A 23,196-nucleotide genomic window follows, 5' to 3' on the forward strand; every position below is an offset into this window, starting at 1 on the left:
ATACAGCTCAACAGCATCAGAGAATGCCTATCTACGCTGCTTTGATTGTTTCTGTCTTAATAAACAGCAGAAAGTACTGGAAACGCACAGCAGATCCATCAGCATCTATACTGAGAAAAGATGGGATGATGCTTTAGGTGATGATGCTTCATCAGAATTGCTATACCTGAAACCTTAACCCGGCTTTCCTCTTTTCAGGTACTGATGGATCAGCAGTATATTTCCAGAACATTTTCTTCTTGGCATTCTCTGTTTTTATTTCAGATTTCCAATATTTAAATGCGTTTGTTTTGATAATTTTTTAAAAATCTGACTCGGAACAGTTAAAACCTGTAACATAGTGTCCAGTTCCATGCACGACGCATTAGATTATTAAACATTAGGTATGCCTATCCTTACCTACTTTTCTAGGAGACAATATGTCCTACTGTGTAATCTGTGGAATGTGCAGATTTAACACAACTAGACTTGTCTGACCTGATGAGTACTGTGCGAGGGACGGAGAACTGCTTCTACTCATAGCAGTTCTGCAGTGTGCCCAGTGTTCCCGGTTCCCTGAAATTCACCACAGTATCAACTGTGTAATACAGCTCAACAGCATCAGAGAATGCCTATCTGCACTGCTTTGATTGTTTCTGTCTTAGTAAATAGCAGAAAGTACTGGTAAAGTCCATAGAAGAAAGGACTATACAGTCTGTAGGGTTTGGTGATTCGGCTGGCTTCTAGCTGAATTCGGTGGCCCCGAGGCTTATAGTTTGAAAAGATAGACGACTGATTCGGTGGGTCTCTTGGAGAAAGTGATGCAGATGATTTACTCCAAAGCAGTTTCTGATTGTAGCCGGAGTATGCGAAGGTAGTCAGTCAACAGGCAGAGTTCGAAGCTTGAAAGCTGGAATGGAGAGAGAGAGAGAGAGGGGGGGACCGCCACTTGGATTTGCACGTGTCAGAGTCCAGATGCTTCTCCTTGCTGCTGCAGAGAAAACACCAGCTTAAAACCACAGATGGGAGGGGGCAGCTTGTCAGATGACAGTCACCCAGTGATTCAAGCATGGTAGTTAGTAGTGTATTTCTTCTTGCTAAAAAGAACAGGGAGTTCCCTTAAACTTCCTGGTTCTTGCTGGGATGAGCAGACATTTCATCTCCACCTCACAGGCCTTGCAGTATCGGATATAGTGTTGCAGATTAGGTGGCCATCTTATGCCGCTAGCAAAGTTATCTTTTATCTGTTCTTTTTAAAATTTCTTAAAAATATATAAATTCAGATCTCCAGTCAGTGGATTAAAGAAAATTATCATGCAGCAAAGCACGTTGGCATGACAGTGTATTGAACACTAAAGTTCTGTTTCTAAATGGGGCTGACAGGCAAACGTGACTATAGCCCAGAGTTCAAATAGACTAGCAACCCAGACATTGTGAGTTAAAACCATGGGGACTTGAATAAGCCATTCAGCCCCTCAAACCTGTTCCACCTTGAACTAATGAAAAATGTATTATTTTTACCCTTTCAGAAACCACACAGTTAGAGGACCCGCGGGCTCAATGGAGGAAAGAGCAGGAGCGAATGCTGAAGGATTATCTGATGGTGGCACAGGATGCGCTCAGCACTCAAAAGGAACTCTACCAAGTTAAAGAGCAAAGACTAGCACTAGCCATTGACGAGTACATGCGCCTCAATGATGTCTGGAAGGACAAGTCCAGTTCTCGGACCAGTTGTAAGTACAGAGAGAAAAGCACTAGATAGTCCACACCTGCTAGAAGTGTGTTCCTAGTTTGCCTTCCAGATTTCCAGATGGTAAAAGACTCCTGATTCATAAGCAGCACAGCTTACAGTTCGTGTTTGTGATAGTGTTCTGTATAAGTGAAAGAATGCTTGGAATTATCTATCAAGGGAAACAGACTTGCACTGTGCTGCTGCCATGTAGTCCTGGATAAGCAGTGTACACATCAAGTCAATGTACCATAGATCGCGGTACATAAGTCGACCCTTGAAGCCTCCAAATCTTCTTCCAAAAACGAGGGTTGATGTATACGTGTAAAATGTGATCGGCCGGTGTGGGTGTGAGTGGTCGTCATTTTGAAATGTGAAAAAAAAAACTGGTAATTCATATTAGGCTGCGTTTGCTGACAACAGAACCACTAGGTTCTAGTACTTGCACATGCACAAATGCAGGCTCTTCAACTGGAACGTCAGTGTCTGTGACGTTCAGGCATCTGCCAGGATTAAAGATGGCGCTGCTCAATTTATCACAGGAAATGCTTATGGCATATCGTTCTAGCAAACTAACCTTACATTAAGTTGGATGGTAGCCCAGTAATATGCTACTATGTAGTTATAGGATACTAACTGTAATCCTCAGATCTATTTAATATTCCAGTAATCCTGTTAAATACAAAAGTAATTTAATGCTTGAACTTCCATTGCAAGATAGTGAATTGGCACCCTGATCAATGGAAAAGAAAATCAGGCAGAGTATAAAATGTGCTGCTAATTCGTTATTGTGATTCGTTTATATGACTGACCAGGACTGATTTCACCCGAACGCAGCTACTAGCTCCCGCCCCACTGGCCGCTGTCCCCCCTCGGCAATTCGCTTTCTTCCCCTCCTCCCCACCGGCCACTTAACCCCCCTCAGCTGCTCGCTCCAGACCTCTCTGCTCCCCCCCACTCCCCTGGCCAATGGTTCCTCGCTTCACGCCACCCCACTCTCCGGCCGTGCGCTCCCCGCTTCCCTGCCCCTCTCCAGCCGCTAGCTCTAGGCTGTGCTGCTTCCCTCCTCTCAGCCACTCGCTCTCACGCTTGATCAGTCACCAGGAGCCGCCCGAAGAAGCAAGGTGGGCCGCAAGAGGAGACGGGGCGTCGTAGGAGCGAGTGGTCGAGAAGAGGGAAGCGCCGTGTCTAGAGCTAGCGGCTGGAGAGGGGGGTGGCGCGAAGCAAGGAACAATCGGCCAGGGGAGTGGGGGAAAACAGCGAGGTTTGGAGTGAGTGACTGAGGGGAGGTAGCGTTGAGGTCTGTAGTGAGTTGCCGAGGGGATCGAGCTCCAGCCTCAAAGTCTCCCATTCAACCGCTTCCTCCAGCCGAGTGGCGGGGGGCTGGATACCCGATGACGCTTTATCACGAATGCACGAAGATGGACCAGGCCCTGATACGCAATGACGTTGACGCTGCGCAATGACGTCATCCCACACATGCGCCACTTAATCCTGGCCAGATGTAGCTGCGCATGTGCGCATCTTGGCGCACTCTGATGACGTTGGCGGACCGCTGCGTTGTCAGGAATCACTTTGTTCATATTAACTCAGTGTGGCACGGTTTATTGAATAAATTAATTCCACAAAGATACCTTTAATCACAATCAAAGCGTTTTAATACCCGTTAAATTCATCATCTTTGGCATCTGAAACAAAGAGTTAATTGAATTCATTCTGAGTCACTTTGGCTATGGCATCATCGTAAGGATTCCACTCTGGATCAGATGTGGCACTTCCCATTTCATAATCATCCCTCCACAACAAATCATCTTTCTCTCCGTCCATTGAATTGGATATTCCACATTTTTTGAACAATCTGATGACAGTTTGTGCACTAATAGCATCCCACGATTTGATGACAAAACCACTCAAGACTTCAAGCGGGGCAGTGCGCCTATTTCCACTCTTTGTGAAGGCTTTTTCTCTGTGAACCATCCACCAATTCCACTTGGCACAAACATGATCTTTGAATGGCTTGTTGAGGTACACATCCAAAGGTTGAACTACGGACGTTAGCCCCCCCCCGGTATAACTGCAATGTGGATGTTATTTCTTCGCAGGCAGCTCTTGATCTCATCGGTTATATGGGATCTGAACATGTCCCACACTAATAAGAGGCATTCTTTATGTAGGCCACTGGGATGCCTATTTCGCATATTATGGATTCATAACTGCACTCCATCCTCATTCATCCAACCATTGTCATGGACCTGCAGAAAAACTCCTGCCAGGAACTTGATATTCAGCATGGTTTTATGTTTGAAAATTCCCACAGGCTTTAATTTTGTTCCGTCGGCCATGCAGGCTAATACCATCATGAATCTTGTCTTCTCATGTCCTGTAGTTTTCACTAGAATTGTTTTTGAAACTTTCCATTCCACAGGTTGGTTGCTGGGTATATCGAAATTCATGGGCATTTCATCCATGTTGCCAATGTGGCATAATGAGTATTTGTGTTTTTGCTGCTGTCTGATGATGAATCGCTGGAAACTGGTAATTTTGGCATTGAGGTCTTTTGGTAGTCTCTGAGCAACCTTGGTCTTCTGCCGCAACACGAGACATTTTCATTCCATAAAGTGGCTACACCAGCTAGCTGTTGCTCTGAGATCTTTGCTGGACTCCGAGTTTGATTTGGCCCACTTAAGTGCATATAAACGCATTGTATTTCTGGTGACGATGTAACCATTCTGATGAATTTCGAGGACCCATTCCAAAAAACGCTTCTCAAGATCAGGCCAATGACTGGTCCCTGTTCTCATGGCGCATTTGGTCTTTGGCATCTTCTTCAGGACGGATTCCTCCTTCTTCCAATCTCGTACTGGTTTTTCACTAATACCGAATCCCTCGCTGCAGCACGGTTATTTGACGAGTTAGCAAATGTTAGAACTTTTAGCTTGAAACCAGCTTCAGACTTTATTCATTTTACTGGAGGACTCACTTCTCTGTGTCGTTCGTCATGTGGCGTCTGCTCTGTGTGGGCGTGTCTTAAACTCCTGCGCATCTTCGCAACACAGCCCGTATCACCTGGTTGACCCCTTGCGCCCAGTTATAAGGTAAGTAAAACATGCATTTGTGGGGCAAAAAATTGAGGCTGACTACTAGTGCGAGTATAGCATGTCATGGCTGAAAAGGTGGTGGGGTCAACTTATACGTAGAGTAAATGTAAAAATATTGTCACGAGCATGCCAAATGATTACTTTTTAATCCATCGGCTGGAAACCTGAAATAAATTTTAAAAAGAAGAAAGGAACAGAGAAAAAGTGACTCCCAGCAGCTAAAATGGCCACCAGAATTTGCATCAAAATCCCTTGCATTCCACTGCATCGCGAGGGAGTTGGGATGTCTGGCCAGTCCCCTCCAGTTTGGAATGCCTCACTTGGCCAGCCCCAATTTCTTTTGGGCCTCCTTATCTCGAGAGACAATGGATATGCGCCTGGAGGTGGTCAGTGGTTTGTGGAGCAGCGCCTGGAGTGGCTATAAAGGCCAATTCTGGAGTGACAGGCTCTTCCACAGGTGCTGCAGAGAAATTTGTTTGTCGGGGCTGTTGCACAGTTGGCTCTCCCCTTGCGCCTCTGTCTTTTTTCCTGCCAACTACTAAGTCTCTTCGACTCGCCACAATTTAGCCCTGTCTTTATGGCTGCCCGCCAGCTCTGGCGAATGCTGGCAACTGACTCCCACGACTTGTGATCAATGTCACACGATTTCATGTCGCGTTTGCAGATGTCTTTATAGCGGAGACATGGACGGCCGGTGGGTCTGATACCAGTGGCGAGCTCGCTGTACAATGTGTCTTTGGGGATCCTGCCATCTTCCATGCGGCTCACATGGCCAAGCCATCTCAAGCGCCGCTGACTCAGTAGTGTGTATAAGCTGGGGGTGTTGGCCGCTTCAAGGACTTCTGTGTTGGAGATATAGTCCTGCCACCTGATGCCAAGTATTCTCCGAAGGCAGCGAAGATGGAATGAATTGAGACGTCGCTCTTGGCTGGCATACGTTGTCCAGGCCTCGCTGCCGCAATTAACAAGACATTAAAGGCAATCTTGGGACATTAAACTGGTGGAGTCGAACCACTCAAAGGTAATCACTTGAACAATGGGACTTTGAGAGAAGGGGAATTCCTAGGCATGAACTAATTAAGTTGCAAGAGGGAATACACTGAGCCATCATGTGATAGGCCCACCATCTGTGTGTTTTAGGCTGGCTTTTCTCTCCCTGCAGCAGACAAGCAATTGGACACTGATCAGAAGAGACCCAAGTGGGGTCCCTCTCTTTCTCTCTCTCTCTCCCTCCTGTCCAGTCCACCTGGCAAGTTTTGAACCCTTCCTGCTGGTCGTAACCACCTAAGCATCACTGCAGCAGAGACCCTGTGAAGGAACTTATCCGTATCACTGTTTTCCAGGAGGACCACCAAATCTGCTGGCAACTTCTACAAGCCGGAAGCCTCAGGAGCTCTGAGTTCGGCCAGAAGACAACCAAGTCACCAAACTCCACAGACTGTATATCCCTTTTTATTACTTCAGACTCTAATCAGACCAATCTAACCTTCCCCACTCTGTAACCTATTAGTGTGTGTGAGTGAAAGTTGGAGCATATTTTGTTATTTTACTTATATTGGTTTAAGTACAATAAAGCTAACCTCTTTCTTTGTTAAAATCAAGAAAACCTGTTCAATTGGTTCTTTTATGATCATAGCATGTAAATAGTTGAACACTCACTGAATTGGTAAGTACATTCACTTTTTAAAAAAAGAAATAAACCCTGTTGTGGTCAAACAAGGAGAGGGAAAAGAGGGGAGCTCTTCGACCCCTCCTCACCTGATTGTAACATGATTTTTGGGGCTGGAAAAATGGGTCCAACTAATAAGTTGCAATCTATGGTAGTTTAACAGAACATTACCAGTGACACAATCTTAATAACCTTCTGCTGTTTAGTCAAACCTTACACAGTAAGTATGGCTTATTGAAGAGCGGCAGGCCTATGGAACACTTACTGAATATTTATAACTTAAAAGAGTGTCTGTGGAATTTTTACCTTAAGAAACTTGATTATCTTTGATGATACGAGAACAGAAAATGGCGGAAATACTCAGCAGATCTGGCAGCATCCGTGTAGAGAGAAACTGTATTAACGTTTCAGGTCAGTGAGCTGTCATCAGATTTGGCAAAAGTTAGAAATGTAACAGTTTTTGAGCAAGTGAAAGTGGGGAAGGGGGGGAAGAAGAACAAAAGGGAAGGTCTGTGATGGAGGGGGAGAGATTAAATGACAGAGATGTCATGGAATCGAATGCAAATGGAGTGCTAAATAGTTGTAGTGAAAGACAAAGCATGAGTCCAGAGAGTATCTTCCATATTGGAGTGGGTCCCCTCAGTGGATAAGAGAAATTGGCGGTAATTGAGAATCCCTATACTTAGCTGGAAACAACAGTGAGTTTTTAGCTTAATTTGAGCTGTCGGTACTTGTCTTGTAATGCAGAACTGAGGGAGCTATAGGTAATTGTCCTATATTACAGAACAGTGTGGGGCTGCAGTTATGTATGTATCCAATAGTCAAACCTCCTTCTGATTACAGCCTACTGCCCTCCCTCAGCTGATGAATCAGTACTCCTCCATGTTGAACACCACTTGGAGGAAGCACTAAGAGTGGCAAGGGTGCAGTCTGTACTCTGGGCGGGGGACTTCCATGTCCATCACCAAGAGTGGCTCGGCAGCATCACCACTGACTGAACTGTCCGAGTCCTAAAGGACATAGCTGCTAGACTGGATCTGCGGCAGGTGGTGAGGGAACCAACAAGAGGGGAAAACATACTTGACCTCATCCTCACCAGTCCGCCTGCGCAGATGCATCTATCCATGACAGTATTGGTAAGAGTGACAACCGCACAGTCCTTGTGGAGACAAAGTCCTGCCTTCACATTGAGGATACCCTCCTTCGTGTTGTGTGGCACTACCGTCGTGCTAAATGGGATAGAATTTGAACAGATCTAGCAATACAAAACTAGGCATCCATAAGGCGGTGTGGGCCATCAACAGCAGCAGAATTGTACTCAACCACAATCTGTAACATCATGGCTCGGCATATCCCCCACTCTGCCATTACCATCAAGCCGAAGGATCAACCCTGGTTCAATGAAGAGTGCAGGAGGGCATGCCAGGAGCAGCACCAGGCATACCTCAAAATGAGGTCTTAACCTTGTGAAGCAACAACACAGGGTTATCTGTGTGCCAAACTGTGTAAGCAGCATGCGATAGACAGAGCTAAGCGATCCCATAACCAACGGATCAGATCTAAGCTCTGCAGTCCTGCCACATCCAGCCGTGAACGTTGGTGGACAATTAAACCACTAACTGGAGGAGGTGGCTCCACAAATATCCCCATCCTCAATGATGGGGGAGCCCAGCACATCAATGTGAAAGATAAGGCTGAAGCATTTACAACAATCTTCAGCCAGAAATGCCAATTTGATGATCCACCTCAGCCTCCTCCTGAAGTCCCCAGCATCATAGATGCCAGACTTCTTCTAATTCGATTCACTCCGCATGATATCAAGAAACGACTGAAGGCACTGGATACTGCAAAGGCTATGGTCCCTGATAATATTCCGGCAATAGTACTGAAGACCTGTGCTCCAGAATTTGCCACACCCCTAGCCAACTCATTCCAATACAGCTACAACACTGGCATCTACCCAGCAATGTGGAAAATTGCCCAGGTATGTCCTGTACACAAAAAGCAGGACAAGTCCAACCCGGCTAATTACTGCCCCATCAGTCTACTCCCGATCATCAGTAAAGTGATGGAAGGTGTCATCGATAGTGCTATCAAGCAGCACCTGCTTAGCAATAACCTGTTCACTGACGCTCAGTTTGGGTTCCACCAGGGCCACTCAGCTCCTGACCTCATTACAGCCTTGGTTCAAACATGGACAAAAGAGCTGAACTCTGGAGCTGAGGTGAGAGTGACTGCCCTTGACATCAAGGCAGCATTTGACTGAGTGTGGCATCAAGGAGCCCTAGCAAAGCTGAAATCAATGGGAATCAGGGAAAACTCTCCGCTGGTTGGAGTCATACCTAGCACAAAGGAAGATGGTTGTCGTTGTTGGAGGTCAATCATCTGAGCTCCAGGACATCACTGCAGGAGTTCCTCAGGGTAGTGTCCTAGGCTCAACCATCTTCAGCTGCTTCATCAATGACATTCGTTCAGTCATAAAGTCAGAAGTGGGGATGTTCGCTGATGATTGCAGAATGTTCAACACCATTCGCGACTCCTCAGACACTGAAGCAGTCTGTGTAGAAATGCAGCAAGACCTGAACAACATCCAAGCTTGGGCTGAAAAGTGGCAAGTAGCATTTGTGCCACACAAGTGCCAGCCACTGACCATCTCCAACAAGAGAGAATCTAACCATCTCCTCTTGTCATTCAATGGCATTACGATCACTGAATCCTCCACGATCAACATCCTAGGGGTTACCATTGACCAGAAACTGAACTGGAGTAGCCACATAAATACCATGGCTGTAAGAGCAGGTTAGAGGCTAGGAATCCTGAGGCAAGTAACTCACCTCCTGACTGCCCGAAGCCTGTCTGCCATCTACAAGGCACAAGTCAGGAGTGTGATGGAATATTCCACAGTTGCCTGGATGGGTGCAGTTCCAACAACACTTGAGAAGCTCGACACCATCCAGGACAAAGTATCCCACTTGATTGGCACCCCGTCCACAAACATTCACTCCCACCACCACCAATGCACAGTGGCATCAGTGTGTACCATTTACAGGATGCAGTGCAGCAACGCACAGAGGCTCCTTAGAGAGCATCTTCCAAACCAGCAACCTCTACCACCTAGAAGGCCAAGGGCAGCAGATGCATGGGAACACCATCATCTGCAAGTTCTCCTCCAAGCCACACACCATCCTGACTTGGAACTCTATCACCGTTCCTTCACTGTCGCTGGGTCAAAATCCTGGAACTCCCTTCCAAACAGCACTGTGGGTGTACCTACCTCACATGGACTGCAGCGGTTCAAGAAGGAAGCTCATCACTACCTTCTCAAGGACAATTAGTGATGGACAATAAATGCTGGCCTAGCCAGCAATGCACATATCCCATGAATGAATAAAAAAAAATTACATGATGGTGTGGGGCTGCAGGTACTTGTCCTAATGCATTATACAAAGGCAAGCTGTTGCTGCTGTTGTGTTTGACTGTCTCGCCTTCCACTGTGATGAAGCAGTAGTCCTCCATGCCGAGTGTCCCCACAGTAGTACAGATGAGACTGGATGAGGAACTGATTCATATCTGATCCCCCCCAAGCACCACCAGTAAATGTTTCAATGTGTTGCATCACCCTCTTGCCACAGATGCAAAACTGTCAGGAAAGTGACAGTGTGATCTGATTCCCTGATTTAGGCAATTGTGATGTTCCCAGCTTTATATGATATAGTTTTGTAAAAAACAACCATTTATGGAATTCAGTGTCAATATTTCTTTTGCCTTTCTTCATCGCTTCGTCCCACATAGACTATCCTTTACATGCCTTTCCTGCACCTCTTCTGGTTTTCCTTTCATTACAAGCCCCATTTCTGTATTTCTGTATCTTTCCCCAGCTCTACTTGTACATTGCAGGTAACTGTATCAATATTGCACTCCCTGTGAGGACGTTTGCTTGAAGCTATAGTGTGTTGGACGATCAGCCCTACATTGTTGTAGCCCTCACCTCCACTTGCTTTGATTTCCCACTTACATCACTGGATCAGTTTATTTTACGTAACTCACAATCTCTGAGGTTTTTAGGAAAGTGGTTAGGAAAGCCCTGGAAACCTTAAGTTGAAGCCAATTCCTGCTGTGAAAGCCCTCTAAACTAGAAACATGTAGCCTCACACGGTTCTGTAATATAGGGCAAGTACATCAGCCTTGCACTGTCCTGTAACCTAGGACAAGTACCTCATCAAAAAATGTCCCAAGATGCTTCTGAGAAGCACATCAGACAAAAAGTGACACCAGGTCAAGAAGGGAGATATTAAGCTGGATTTTACCAGCTGTTTGGAGACGGGCTGGGAGGCAGGAGGGCTGGTAATATGGCAGGGAAACCATCGGGGTGGAGCCCGCCGCCTGGTGACGGCTTCCCCAAAAAAACTAACCTGGCTTCAAGGCCTCCTCGGCATTGAGGGCCCTCTCTGTGATGTAGCTTCAGCAGTGGCTACCGCTAGCAGTGGCACTGCCGAGCTGCCAGCCCTCTGATTGGGCAGGCAGCTCTGAGAGGCGGGCCGCCATCCAATAGAGGACGGCGGCCCTGGCAACAGCTTCTTAATGGGCGCCACTGGTAAAATGTCACCCCAGGGTCCCGCCACCTGCCAGCACGGGGTCGGCTCCCACTTTCGGGCCCGACAGCAGGACTTCTTCATTCGTGGAAAAATTCAGCCCACTATGAGAGATGACTGACTACAAGTTTGGTCAAAGAGGTGGGTTTTAAGGACGATCTTATGAGGAGAGAGAGATAGAGAGGAGAAGAGGTTTAGGGAGGGAATTCCAGAACTTAGGGCCTAGGACGCTGAAACCACAGCCACCAATGATGGGGTAAGGAGAGTGAGGGGTGCAGAAGAGGCAGGAGTTGGATGAAAGGAAACTTCTCAGAGGTTTGTACGGCTAGAGGAGCTTACAGAAATCGGGAGGGGTGAGGCAATGAAAGAATTTGAACATAGGATTGAGAGGAAAAGAATGTCATCCTGAACTGTTCTTCACAGCTGGATACACAGCAGCATTGGCCATGATCTGTGAGAAATTCACCTACATTCTCTCTCAGCCTGGAAGGTGTGTGCTACAGTTTACCCTGTGGAAAGTAAGGAAAGAAAATGCCTTAGAAAAGGAGTGCTGCCATTTTCTGGAAAAGTAACCCACCCAGCTAAACTAGGAAAATAGGATTGCAATCATGTCCCACTATCTTCTCTGCTTCTACCACTTGACTTCTCTAACCTTGAAGGATGCAAGACTACTGTACAAATATGCACAGTTATACTGCCAATGTATAAAGGCTGCATGAAGAGGATGCACTGTAATTACACCAATATATAAACCATTGTGCCTTCTTCCAAAAAAAGTTTAGTCTGTAAAATAAAATGCTGCTGAATGGTACCAAATGTGACTTTTGAAATATTCCAAACAATTATTATGAAACTTTTGAGTAAATTTGCTGCCTGTCTTGGATACTCCTGATTATGTCTCTTGTATTTTTCAGAAAACAGATTTTATTTTAAAATGGCTAAACTGGGGATTCAAATTTTAAAACTGTGGTGAACACTCAACATTCTGTAGCTTGTAGCCACTAGTGTGCTAGACAGAAGTCTGACTGTATTGAAAAAAGACTGATTTGTGGATTCCGTATATTTTGTAATGAATCGTCCCAAAGCATCACCATTCTCAGATCAACGCATTTTATTTACACTGTTCAATACATTTGTAATCTATCCATATTGATTCATCCTGGCAAGTGTTTACTGCATCTTACTGGTTTGAGGTGATCATTTTGTATCAATTTTTGTTTTTTTGTGTGTTCATTTATCTGTATGCTCCATACGTGCAGGTGGGTCTATTTTTGGATTTTGTTGGCGCACTTTTGCCATGTGACCTGATGAAAGCTTACAAAAAGCCCATTTATTTTAGTTACAGTGAAGACAATGTATGTTGTGTGCGTCAATGCTGTGATAACAGTGCAGAACAAAGTGTAGAGTCACTTAATGACACTGAGTGGGGTCTGAGTGGCAGAATTACAAACATTCCTTTCATTTTGTAGAGTAAACAGTTACGTGTGCTTTTTCAAAAGATTTGACACCCATGTTTGCCATCTTTTCTCAGTTCATTGGCAGAGCAAAAGAGTTAAACTAATCCAGTAAGGTAATGAGTGCGTAGAACTGTTTTCAAAAGGTCTGTGAATGCTTTTAGAGCTCCCCTATTAATACAGTGAGCTTTATCCAGTCGGTGGCAATGAGCAGTTCAGCGCAGGAAGGCCCCAGATTAGATCCCTAGTCTATGCTGAGTTAGCTGCTTTCAGCCAGAGCAGTGGTAAGGCTACTGCAGTCAGCTTCAGTTCCACTGGATTAAGGAGGGGGACGATGGCCGGAGATGCACGCATGCATGTTGGTGAGTACAGGTTTAGGCTCAACTGCGATGTCCACTGCAATGAATTTGCTTCCTGACTCTCACTCGGAGATGACTAATCTTCATAAGTAGTCCCTCGGGACTGATGATGACTTGCTTCCACTCCAGTGAGTTCTAACATGGTTAACAAGTCCAATGCGCGAACTGCAGACTCTACCACATGTGGGGTAGGGTGGTATTTGAAGAGTTGGATAGGCAAGTTACTTGGGGGGGTCTGTGCACTCCTTCCGCTGCCTGGACTTGGCTTCCTGGTGCTCCCATCAAAATCTCATGAGGTACTCTGTACCTTCCCGAATGCATCTCCTCTACTTTAAATGGTTGAGGGTCAGGGACACCCATGCATCAGTGGTTATTTCGGATTTATTCAGAGATGCTTTAAGAATGTCCCTAAAGTGTTTCCTCTGTCCTCCTGGGAGTCTTTTGCTGCGGTGAAGCTCAGAGTAGAGCAGTTGCTTTGGATCCTGGTGTCAGATATGCAAGTAATGTGGCCCACCCTGCGATTCTGGTTTTGGGTGATTAGCACCTCGATGCTGGGAATGTTGGCTTGAGAGAGGATGCTGACATTAGACTGCCGATCCTGCCAAGAAATGTGAAGACTCTCCACTCCTGTGAGGAGCTTGCTGGAGGTGAGATGCAAAATTGCAGTGAAGAAGATGGGGAAGAGGGTTGGTGCAATGGCACAGCCTTGTTTGATGCCAGTCTTCACTGAGATAGGGTCTATGGTGGTCCCATTGGTATGGATGATTAATAGCTGAAAGAGGGAAGTACCAAAGGGTGATTGAAGCCCTTGGGACTGTACCACAGCATGGAGTAAAAACACTTTAAAGAGAGGAGGGAAGAAACTGATGGGAAAAAAACACACAATTTGATTGTGTCAATCTCTCATATTGCATTGGAATAGTTCACTTCTTTCATTTGGTGGAGATGCAGTGGTGCCTTGCACTGTCCATAGGGGATATTCTGTATTCAGACTGAATGAGCAACTACTGAAGGTGAAGTACAAAGATAACCAAGTGTCATGCTAGACCACTACCTGCCAAGAATGAGGCACATTAATTTTGTCATGAACATTGATTTTAAACTGTTACTGGAGTGAAGAAAGGACTTGTTAAAAAGATTAGCCGTGGCTGGAAAATACATTTGCATATTAACAGTGTTTGAAAGGACAAAGCAGCCATTCCCTGACACATTCAACCCACAATGGACTTTTGATCACCAGCTGTTGAAGGTGGGGGAGCCCGCATTCAAGGTTGACTGCTAACATGGCCAAATACACAAACGGACATGGTAAAACCAGCAAGTCACATGACTAATCTGCTGGGCAACCTGAGTTTTTTGAATTTGTACAAACAGTCTCCTGTCTGCTCCCATCTCTTTCTCACAAGCCTCTGAATCCACTGAAAACACATGAACCTCAAGAGAGAAAAGTCTCCTACAGTGAACAAGGTGTAAGAAGAATACTGGGCCCCAATGGAAAGCAAGATCTACCTACAATGAAGGACTCTACATTGAACTTGAAGAACTGTAACAACCACCTTTTAGATATTGCCTCAAACCTTTCCACTTTATTTTTCTTCTGCTCTTTTCTGTTTCCATTTGCATAAGTGTATCGCATATGCATGCTAACGTGAGCACGTCATGTATCCTTAGGCATCAACCGAATTACAGTTTAAGTTTACGTTTAATAAATTCCAACCTTCCTTCTTTAAACCTAAGAAAGCCTGTTTGTGCTGGTTTCTTTGCCTTCTAATTAGAAAGCGGTGAACAAGGATTCACCAAGGGGGAGCTAAAAACACAGTGTGTTTAAAATTAAACCCTGTAACAGTAAGTCCAGGTGAAGGCTGAAAGTGAACCCCTAGACCCCTTTCTCACCTGGTCGTAAGGCAAGAATGTGTTGTAATCCATTGTTTGTCGAAAATTACTGAGTAAAGGCTTAGTTAATTCAAATCCCATCAGTTTCTATTTTCTCAATGCCCTATGTAAATGTGCTTTATGAGTCTCTAGTTAATAATAAAGTGTCTGAGTTACATTCCTTAAAGTGATCCATTATTCACAGAGGAAAAAAAGGCACAATAATCTGCTAGTAATAGAATTGTATGCTGCCTAGTGATTCTTAATGAAACTGTACTTAGTCCTGCTCCCAATGCACTGACAGTAGATGCAGAATGCCTTTCCTCCTTGAAGTAAGAATACATCACACACTTCAGGAACAAAAATGGGAATCCATTTTTAAAGTTGGCATTGATAGCTTGGTTCTGATGAAAGGCACCAAATACATTATTTGTAACAGGTAATTGTGTTCTATTGCTTTTAAGCTCAGTCCGAAAACAATAGGGAATGCCATTGAATGTTGAGAGGAGCTGGTTAGGCTCTCTCTGAACCTCTGAACTTGCCGCACTCCATACTCTCAGGTCTAACCCCAACATTGTCATCAAACCTGCAGACAAGGGTGGTGCTGTTGTTGTCTGGCTTACTGACCTCTATCTTGCAGAGGCTCACCGCCAACTCTCAGACACTTCTTCCTACTTCCCCCTGGACCATGGCCCCACCACTGAACATCAGGCTACTGTCCACAGGACTGTCACTGACCTGATCTCCTCTGGAGATCTTCACTCTACAGCTTCCAACCTCATAGCCCACAGCCCCGGTGAGCCTGCTTCTATCTCCTTCCCAAAATCCACAAACAGGACTGTCCCAGCAGACCCATTGTTTCAGCCTGTTCTTGCCCCACTGAACTTATTTCTTCCTATCTTGACTCTATCTTTTCTCCGCTGGTCCAGTCTCTTCCCACCTACATCCGTGACTCCTCTGACACCCTACGTCATTTTGACAATTTCCAGTTTCCTGGCCCTAACCGCCTCCTCTTCAGTATGGACGTCCAATCTCTCTACACCTCCATCCCTCCAGCAGGACGGTTTGAGGGCTCTTGGCTTCTTCCTTTAACAGAGGCCCAACTAGTCCCCATCCACCACCACCCTCCTGCGCCTGGCTGAACTTGTTCTCACATTGAACAACTTCTCCTTCAACTCCACTCACTTCCTTCAAGTAAAAGTTGTTGCTATGGGTACCCGCATGGGTCCGAGTTATGCCTGTCTTTTTGTGGGATATGTCGAACATTCCTTGTTCCAGTCCTACTCAGGCCCCCTCCCCCAACTCTTTTTCTGGTACATTGATGACTCTATCGGTGTCATTCCCTGCTCCTGCCCAGAACTAGAAAACTTTATCAACTTTGCTTCTAAATTCCACCCTTCTCTCACCTTTACATGGTCCATCTCTGACACTTCCCTTCCCTTCCTCGACTTCTCTGTCTCCATGTCTGGGGATAGGCTGTCTACTGATATTCATTATAAGCCCACCGACTCCCACAGCTACCTTGACTACACTTCTTTACACCCTGCTTCCTGTAAGGACTCCATTCCATTCTCCCAGTTTCTCCGTCTCCGACGCATCTGCTCTGATGATGCTACCTTCCATGATGGTGCTTCTGATATGTCTTCCTTTTTCCACAACCGAGGATTCCCCCCCTCCGCATCACCTCCCCCCCCACCCCCCCTACTGTGGCCAGCAGGGTCCTCAACCGTATCTGGCCCATTTCCCGCAGCTCTGCCCTCACCCCTTCCCCTCCCTCCCAGAACCGCGACAGGGTTCCCCTTGTCCTCACTTTCCACCCCACTAGCCTCCACATCCAAAGAATCATCCTCCGCCATTTCCGCCACCTCCAGCGTGATGCCACAACCAAACACATCTTCCCCTCCCTTCCCCTGTCAGCATTCCGAAGGGATCATTCCCTCTGTGACACCCTGGTCCACTGCTCCATTACCTCTACCACCTCGTCCCCTTCCCATGGCACCTTCTCCTGCAATTGCAGGAGGTGTAATACCTGCCCATTTATCTCCTCTCTCCTCACTATCCAAGGCCCCAAACACACCTTTCAGGTGAAGCAGCGATTTACTTGTACTTCTTTCAATTTAGTATACTATATTCATTGCTCACAATGTGGTGTCCTCTACATTGGAGAGACCAAACGCAGACTGGGTGACCGCTTTGCGGAACACCTCCGCTCAGTCCGAAAGCATGACCCCGAGCTTCCACTTGCTGGCCATTTCAACATCCGCCCCCCCGCTCTCATGCTCACATCTCAGTCCTGGGATTGTTGCAGTGGACATCAACGTAGTAAGCTCGAGGAACAGCATCTCATTTACCGATTATGCCAGACTGAATATTGAGTTCAGTAATTTCAGAGCATGACGGGCCCCCCTTTTTATTTTTATTTTTAGTTATTTTTTCTTTTTTATGTGTTTATTTTAGTTTAGTTTGTTTAGTTTGCTTCTACTGTGCCTACCCACTGTTTTTTTCATGTCGTGCTTGGGGTCAGGCTGCTCAGTTTTCTGTCCATTAACACCCTCTCTGTACTAATGCTTTGTCTTTCAACACATCATTAACATACTGTTTTCCTTTGCTGCATGACATTCTGGTCAGTTATTCTCTGTGACCTTGTCCTATCAACACTTCTTTTGTTATCTCATGCCCCACCCCCGCTTTACTTGCTTAAAACCTTTTACATTTCTAATATCTGCCAGCTCTGATGAAGGGTCCCTGATCTGAAATGTTAACTCTGCTTCTCTCTGCACAGATGCTGCCAGACCTGCTGAGTATTTCCAGCATTTCTTGTTTTTGTTTCAGATTTCCAGCATCTGCAGTATTTTGCTTTTATTTTCGGCTCTCTCCTGTTGGAGGTAGTCATTGCTTGACACTTGCATGGCCCTAGTGTCACGTGTCGTTTATTAGCCCAAGCCAGGATGTTTTCCACGTCCTGATGCATGTAAGCATGTTCTGCTTCATGACCTGAGGAATTGCTAATGGAGGGGAAGACTGTACAATCATCAACGAACAGCTCCACCTCCGACCTTATGATGGAGAGAGGTCATTGATGATAGTTTGGCCTGAGACACTGCCCTGAGGAAGTCCTGTAGTGATGTTCCGTGGCTGAGATGATTGGTCTCCGTCAACCACAACTATTTTTCTTTCTACCAGGTATGACTCCAGCCACTGGAGAGTTTTCCCCTTATCCCCATTGACTTCAGTTTTACTAAGGCTCCTTGGTGTCACATTCAGCCAGACACATGCTGTTTTGATGTCAAGGGAGTCAATCTCACCTTGCTTCGAGATGTCAATTCTTCTGTCCATGTTTGAACTAAATTGCTGGAGCCTCTTTCAGAGACTTGCTTCAAATAGGAAAAGAAGATCTTATCATGGTCATCTCACTCGGATTATGCTAGTGGAAAATCCTGGCCTTTGAATCCAACCAACATAACTTGCTATGTACTAGATAAATGCTGTGCTTTAATGTTCCGGCGTGGGGAACAACACTTAAAGATAGTATGGGAAGGAGAAAGGGCAATAACACTAGCGGTGATACTTTGACCTGCTCCTCATTTGACCAGTGATCCCCACTGGAAGCATGAGACCATAATTTGTATTAGTAATGGCTTATTACTGTGTATGTGACTCTACACATTATAGATATGTCATGAATTTAACGACAGGATGAAATTGATGTCACTATTGCATACTGATTACTATACTCAGTGTGCTGAAACACTGGTTAGTGATATGACACATTGTACTAGACATTGGTACGTCATGTGTTCAAACTTACTATTCTTCACGTGATGAATTGATGGTCATGCTGTACTGTCAGATAATATACTGAGCAGTGTGCAGATGCCTTCCCAGTACAATTGACCTCAGTGCTGTTACAGTAAGGAGGTGCAAAATCAGTCAGGTTTTATGCTTCCGATTGCTATCCCGAAGCGGGAAATGCACAGGTACAAGCATTGGATGAATATCCTACGCTTTGGGTGACGCAACTTGTGCCCAAGAAACTGTATGTCAGTACATGGCTGCACTTTCAGGATAGGAGGAATGAACATTGGAGAGGCTAGAAAGAAATTGAGGAAAAGAAAGTTACAAGTGAGCCCTTCATTCACTGCACTTATTCCATAGTAAAATTGCTTTTGAGTTACAAAGAAGGGACAAATGATGAAGAAGAGCAAAGTAGAGCAAGACAGCCAAGTGTTTGTACTCCATAAACTGTATGTTGTAATGTAGGCCATTCATATAACTAGTCCTTTTAGATCTGAAACATTCACAGCTGTACAGAACTGAGTAGAATAACATGAGTGTGCGATCCTGATATTTCCAGTTAATCTACATTCCTCAACTTAACTGCCAAAGGAAGTGATGCCTGCCTTACGTGTAATTATTTACTGTGTTTGCATGTTACCCCAGATTATTTGACAGGTTTTCCAACTCAGAAAACTAGGGACACCAGGCGGGAAAATTCAAATGCCCCTAAATTTAAATCTTCCCAAAACAAAGGATCATTTGCATCCCCTGGGTTGGGGCTGCCCTTCCTAAGGGCATCTCTACTGCTGTTCCTCTTTGCCACAAATCCATTCATTATAAATGATCTAGAAATCTATTAGCATCTCTTGTGGAATTACGGATGATCCTTAAAGCAGCTGTCTGCTCAGGCCTATGCACGCACTCATGATACATCTGAGGATCTCTCCCCATGCCTCACTCCCCTGCCCCCACCCCCTGAACCCCCCTCCCAGCCCCTCAAAGGCTCATTTGGGTTTATCCACTGAGTGAGTGCTGACCAAGAAGGTCACAGCTCGATTTCTGGTCTGTGCTGATCACAGACAGTAGGAGTGCTACAATTATCCTCAGTCCTCTCGGTATAGGTTGGAAATAGGCGAGTCCTACTTCTGATTGCTTTCCAGTGATGTCTATGGAGGGGGCTACACATGTGTGGTCATTGGGTGAGGGCAGGACTGGCACAGCTGTGTGCCCTCTGTTTTCAAATAGCTTGTCAACAGTCATGGTCAAGGCTCATGAATTATGGCCAGTTGGAAGAAATACCAATGGAAGGCCAGTGCCAGTTGAACTGTACTTAACCAAGGAGTCCATGATGTCAGGAGAGGAGACCTATTGGTGAGAAAGGAGAAAGGAAGAAGTGCTATTAAAAAAAAAAATCACACTGGAAAGTCCATGCACTCTGTACTTTGTGACAGTCCCATTTGTGCCCCTTAGGTAGAACATTGGATAATGCATGAGAGCAAGGAATGAGGAAAAATTCTGATTTGACCATGACATCTTCAATTTGGTCCCCATCCCTACTTTCCTCCCCTTCCCCAATTTTTCTTGTATTTGGAGATAGAACTATACACGTTATGATGACTCATCCATCAGCATTGTTGTTACTGCTGTTGCCATGGGTGGATATCTTGTTAATAACTTCTTAAAGCTGAGTTGCACACTTGTATTACCATGGGCTTGATAAACTAAAGAGCCTTTTGCTGTTGTTGTAATTACCCTGCAAAGTGACTTTAGACTCCTTAGGTTGATTTGATTGATGTACATGCCTTGTGGATGTGCTCCCAACAAGCACCCTCTCTTCCACACCACCCTAGTAATATACACATACAAACTATGATGCAGTACATCTGTGTATATCTGCATTTATACTAATAGTACTGGCGTCAGTACAATATTCAGAGCATGCTTTCAGGGATATTACCATAGTATCAAATGAATGAAATTCGGGTGGGTTGTATAAAGAATGGATGATTACCACCCAGTTAGCTAAGTTTAAAATCTATCCTGGTGTCTCTGAAATCAACAATTACTTCACATTATCAACATCTTGGGAGTTACCATTGACCAGAAACTGGACTTGATAAATACTGTGGCTACAAGAGCAGGTCAGAGGCTAGAAATCCTGTGGGGAGTAACTCATCTCCTGACTCCCCAAAGCCTGCCCACCATCTACAAGGCACAAGTCAGGCGTGTGACCAACAACACTCAAGAAGCTCAACACCATCCAGGAAAAAGCAGCCCGCTTGATTGGCACCCCATCCACAAACATTCACTCCCTCCAACACCAATGCACAGTGGCAGCAGTGTGAACCATATACAAGATGCACTGCAACAACGCACCAAGGCTTCTTAGACAGCACATTCCAAACCCATGACCTCTACCACCTAGAAGGCCAATGGCAGCAGATGCATGGGAACACCACTACCTGCAGGTTCCCCTCCAAGTCACACACCATTCTGACTTGGAACTATATCGCCGTTCCTTCACTGTCGCTGGGTCAAAATCCTGGAACTCCCTTCCTAATAACACTGTGGGTGTACTTACCCCACACGGACTGCAGTGGTTCAAGAAGGCAGCTCAACACCACCTTCTCAAGGGCAATTAGGGATGAGCAATAAATGCTGTCCTAGCCAGCGATGTCCACATCCCATGACCAAATAAAAAAAAACTACAGCATGTCATTTACAGTTACTGATCTTTGAAGTCCAGCATAGGAGATTGATTTTCAGGAGTAATCTCCATCTTACCGAATGCTTGAGGTTATGGAATATAAACAAAGAGCTGAATTTAATGTGACCCCTAGGACGGGTTCAGAGGCGGTGGTGGGGGGTGGGTGGGGGGACCATAGAGTTGCGACGGGAGGCGTGGAGCAGAGAGCCTATCGCATTTTGTCGGAGGCAGGAGAGGCCGATGATGGCCTTCATGCCCAGTGGCCAATTGAGGCCCTTGAGTGGCCTATTACCAGCCACTTAAGGACCCCTTCCTGCTGGTGGGAGTGGTAGTGGGGGCGGGGATGGGGGGATGGTGGGGGGGTGAGGTGGTGTGGTGGCTGGCCTCCACACCAATGAGAGGTCGCCCAGTAAATTGAGGTGACCTCCCTGCATGTTTGGGGAGGAGGTGTGGCGATCTTCCTTCATGAGCCATCAGTGGCCCATGGAGGGCTCCTGCCTAGAAAAATACCACACATGTTAACAGTCCCCCCACTGCACTAAACACCCACCCTTACCCTCCCCCCCCACCGCCCACCCTCCTGCTGGAGCCTGACGGTCTGGCCCTGGTGACCCTGCCTCACTCACTCACTCACCTTGGGTTCGGGCTCCAGCGCTGGGCCTGAGTCCAAGGCCTCTTGCAGTACCGGCAGTAGCCACCGTTCCCAGCCATGAGATTGGCCGGCAGCTCTTGGAGGCAGGATCCCTTTCTTTAAAGGATCCTGGCGCTGGTCTGTTAATTGGCCTGGCGCTGTACACTTGTGCCAGGGGTGGGGGGGGGGGGTGGGGGGCTCCAAATGGCCAAGGCGAGGTTTCCCCGCCTCCTCAGCCCAGCACCAGGAGCCCATTGGCACAAAGTTCAGCCCAAAGTCAGTAAAGTAGGTATTATGGATGTTATAATTTGCCTCTTTTTCTATGTTACCTCGTGCCAGATTCGATTGATGCGATTTGGGAATAGAATTTCCATGGAGGTTTTCCCAATATTCCACTGTTACTTTGACAGAGAAACAGGGTCTCCGTCAAAGTTACGGTGGGAGATTGCGAGAACCACTGTGGAAATGCTACCTCTTCATAAAAAAACAAATCGGAGATGTGGGCTTAAATCCAGTTCTGCCATTCATGATCCTCTATAGTAGAAAGGGACAGTTTTCCAAACATGTGCTGCCAGCACAGAGTGCCACCTGTCAGGGACACATCAGGTAATTATGGGCATGATACCCACCATTTCATACCCTTCCATTTTAATAGAATGAGGCCCAGTATCACAAGCAGAGTTTGTTTTTCCCCACTCCAGGAGAAGAGGAAATGTCAGTATTAAAGTCAGCATTCTGGAAAGTGCAGTTTTCACTGGAATTATGCAAATATTAGGTAGGTTTTATTAACCTGGGTTGCCAAATCATCTGAGGTTGTGATCACCCAGGAAAACTTAGTTTGTCTTCTTGATTTTCTTATTTTACTTGCCCATAACAACAACTCGTGTGAGCCAGCAAGCCAAGGCAGCCCATCCACATACCAGCAGTGTTAGTGATGCTCATCAGTAATAGAAGTTTTCTGGATTAAAATTAGAGCAGTCTGCTGCCCTGGAATGCTCTTGTTTACGATGATGCTAATGGCTGCCACACATTTGACCACCAGCAGTGGCAGCTGGTCTTTGATTGGCAGGTTGGCGCCTTCTTTGGACTACCACTTAGTGGCACATATTGCCCATTTTCTATGTGACAATGTTCTTACTATTTATTTATGTTGCATGTTTGTAAAATCAAGAGGGCTGCAGCTTCATTGAACTTGTGAGTAAAGTTACAAATTCCATAAAAAACTTAATTTCATCATTTATTTTGCAGTATTCTCAGGATCTTCATCGAGCACAAAGTACGACCCTGATATCCTCAAGGCAGAAATATCAACCACAAGGGTTCGGGTAA

The 23,196-nt window shown here is 45.8% G+C and overlaps 1 protein-coding gene across 3 annotated transcripts in view; it reads left to right on the forward strand.

Moving 5' to 3' along the window:
• Positions 1–23,196, forward strand: part of LOC137368963 (protein WWC2-like) — a 271,726-nt gene that overhangs the window by 156,464 nt on the left and 92,066 nt on the right. For all 3 annotated transcript variants that reach the window (XM_068029350.1, XM_068029351.1, XM_068029352.1), the window contains 2 exons: positions 1,509–1,712; positions 23,116–23,192. In XM_068029350.1, the coding sequence (XP_067885451.1) occupies positions 1,509–1,712; positions 23,116–23,192 (281 nt within the window). The remainder of the gene's footprint in view (positions 1–1,508; positions 1,713–23,115; positions 23,193–23,196) is intronic.

This window comes from Heterodontus francisci, chromosome 4 (genome assembly GCF_036365525.1).
Source record: "Heterodontus francisci isolate sHetFra1 chromosome 4, sHetFra1.hap1, whole genome shotgun sequence".
Taxonomy (NCBI): domain Eukaryota; kingdom Metazoa; phylum Chordata; class Chondrichthyes; order Heterodontiformes; family Heterodontidae; genus Heterodontus; species Heterodontus francisci.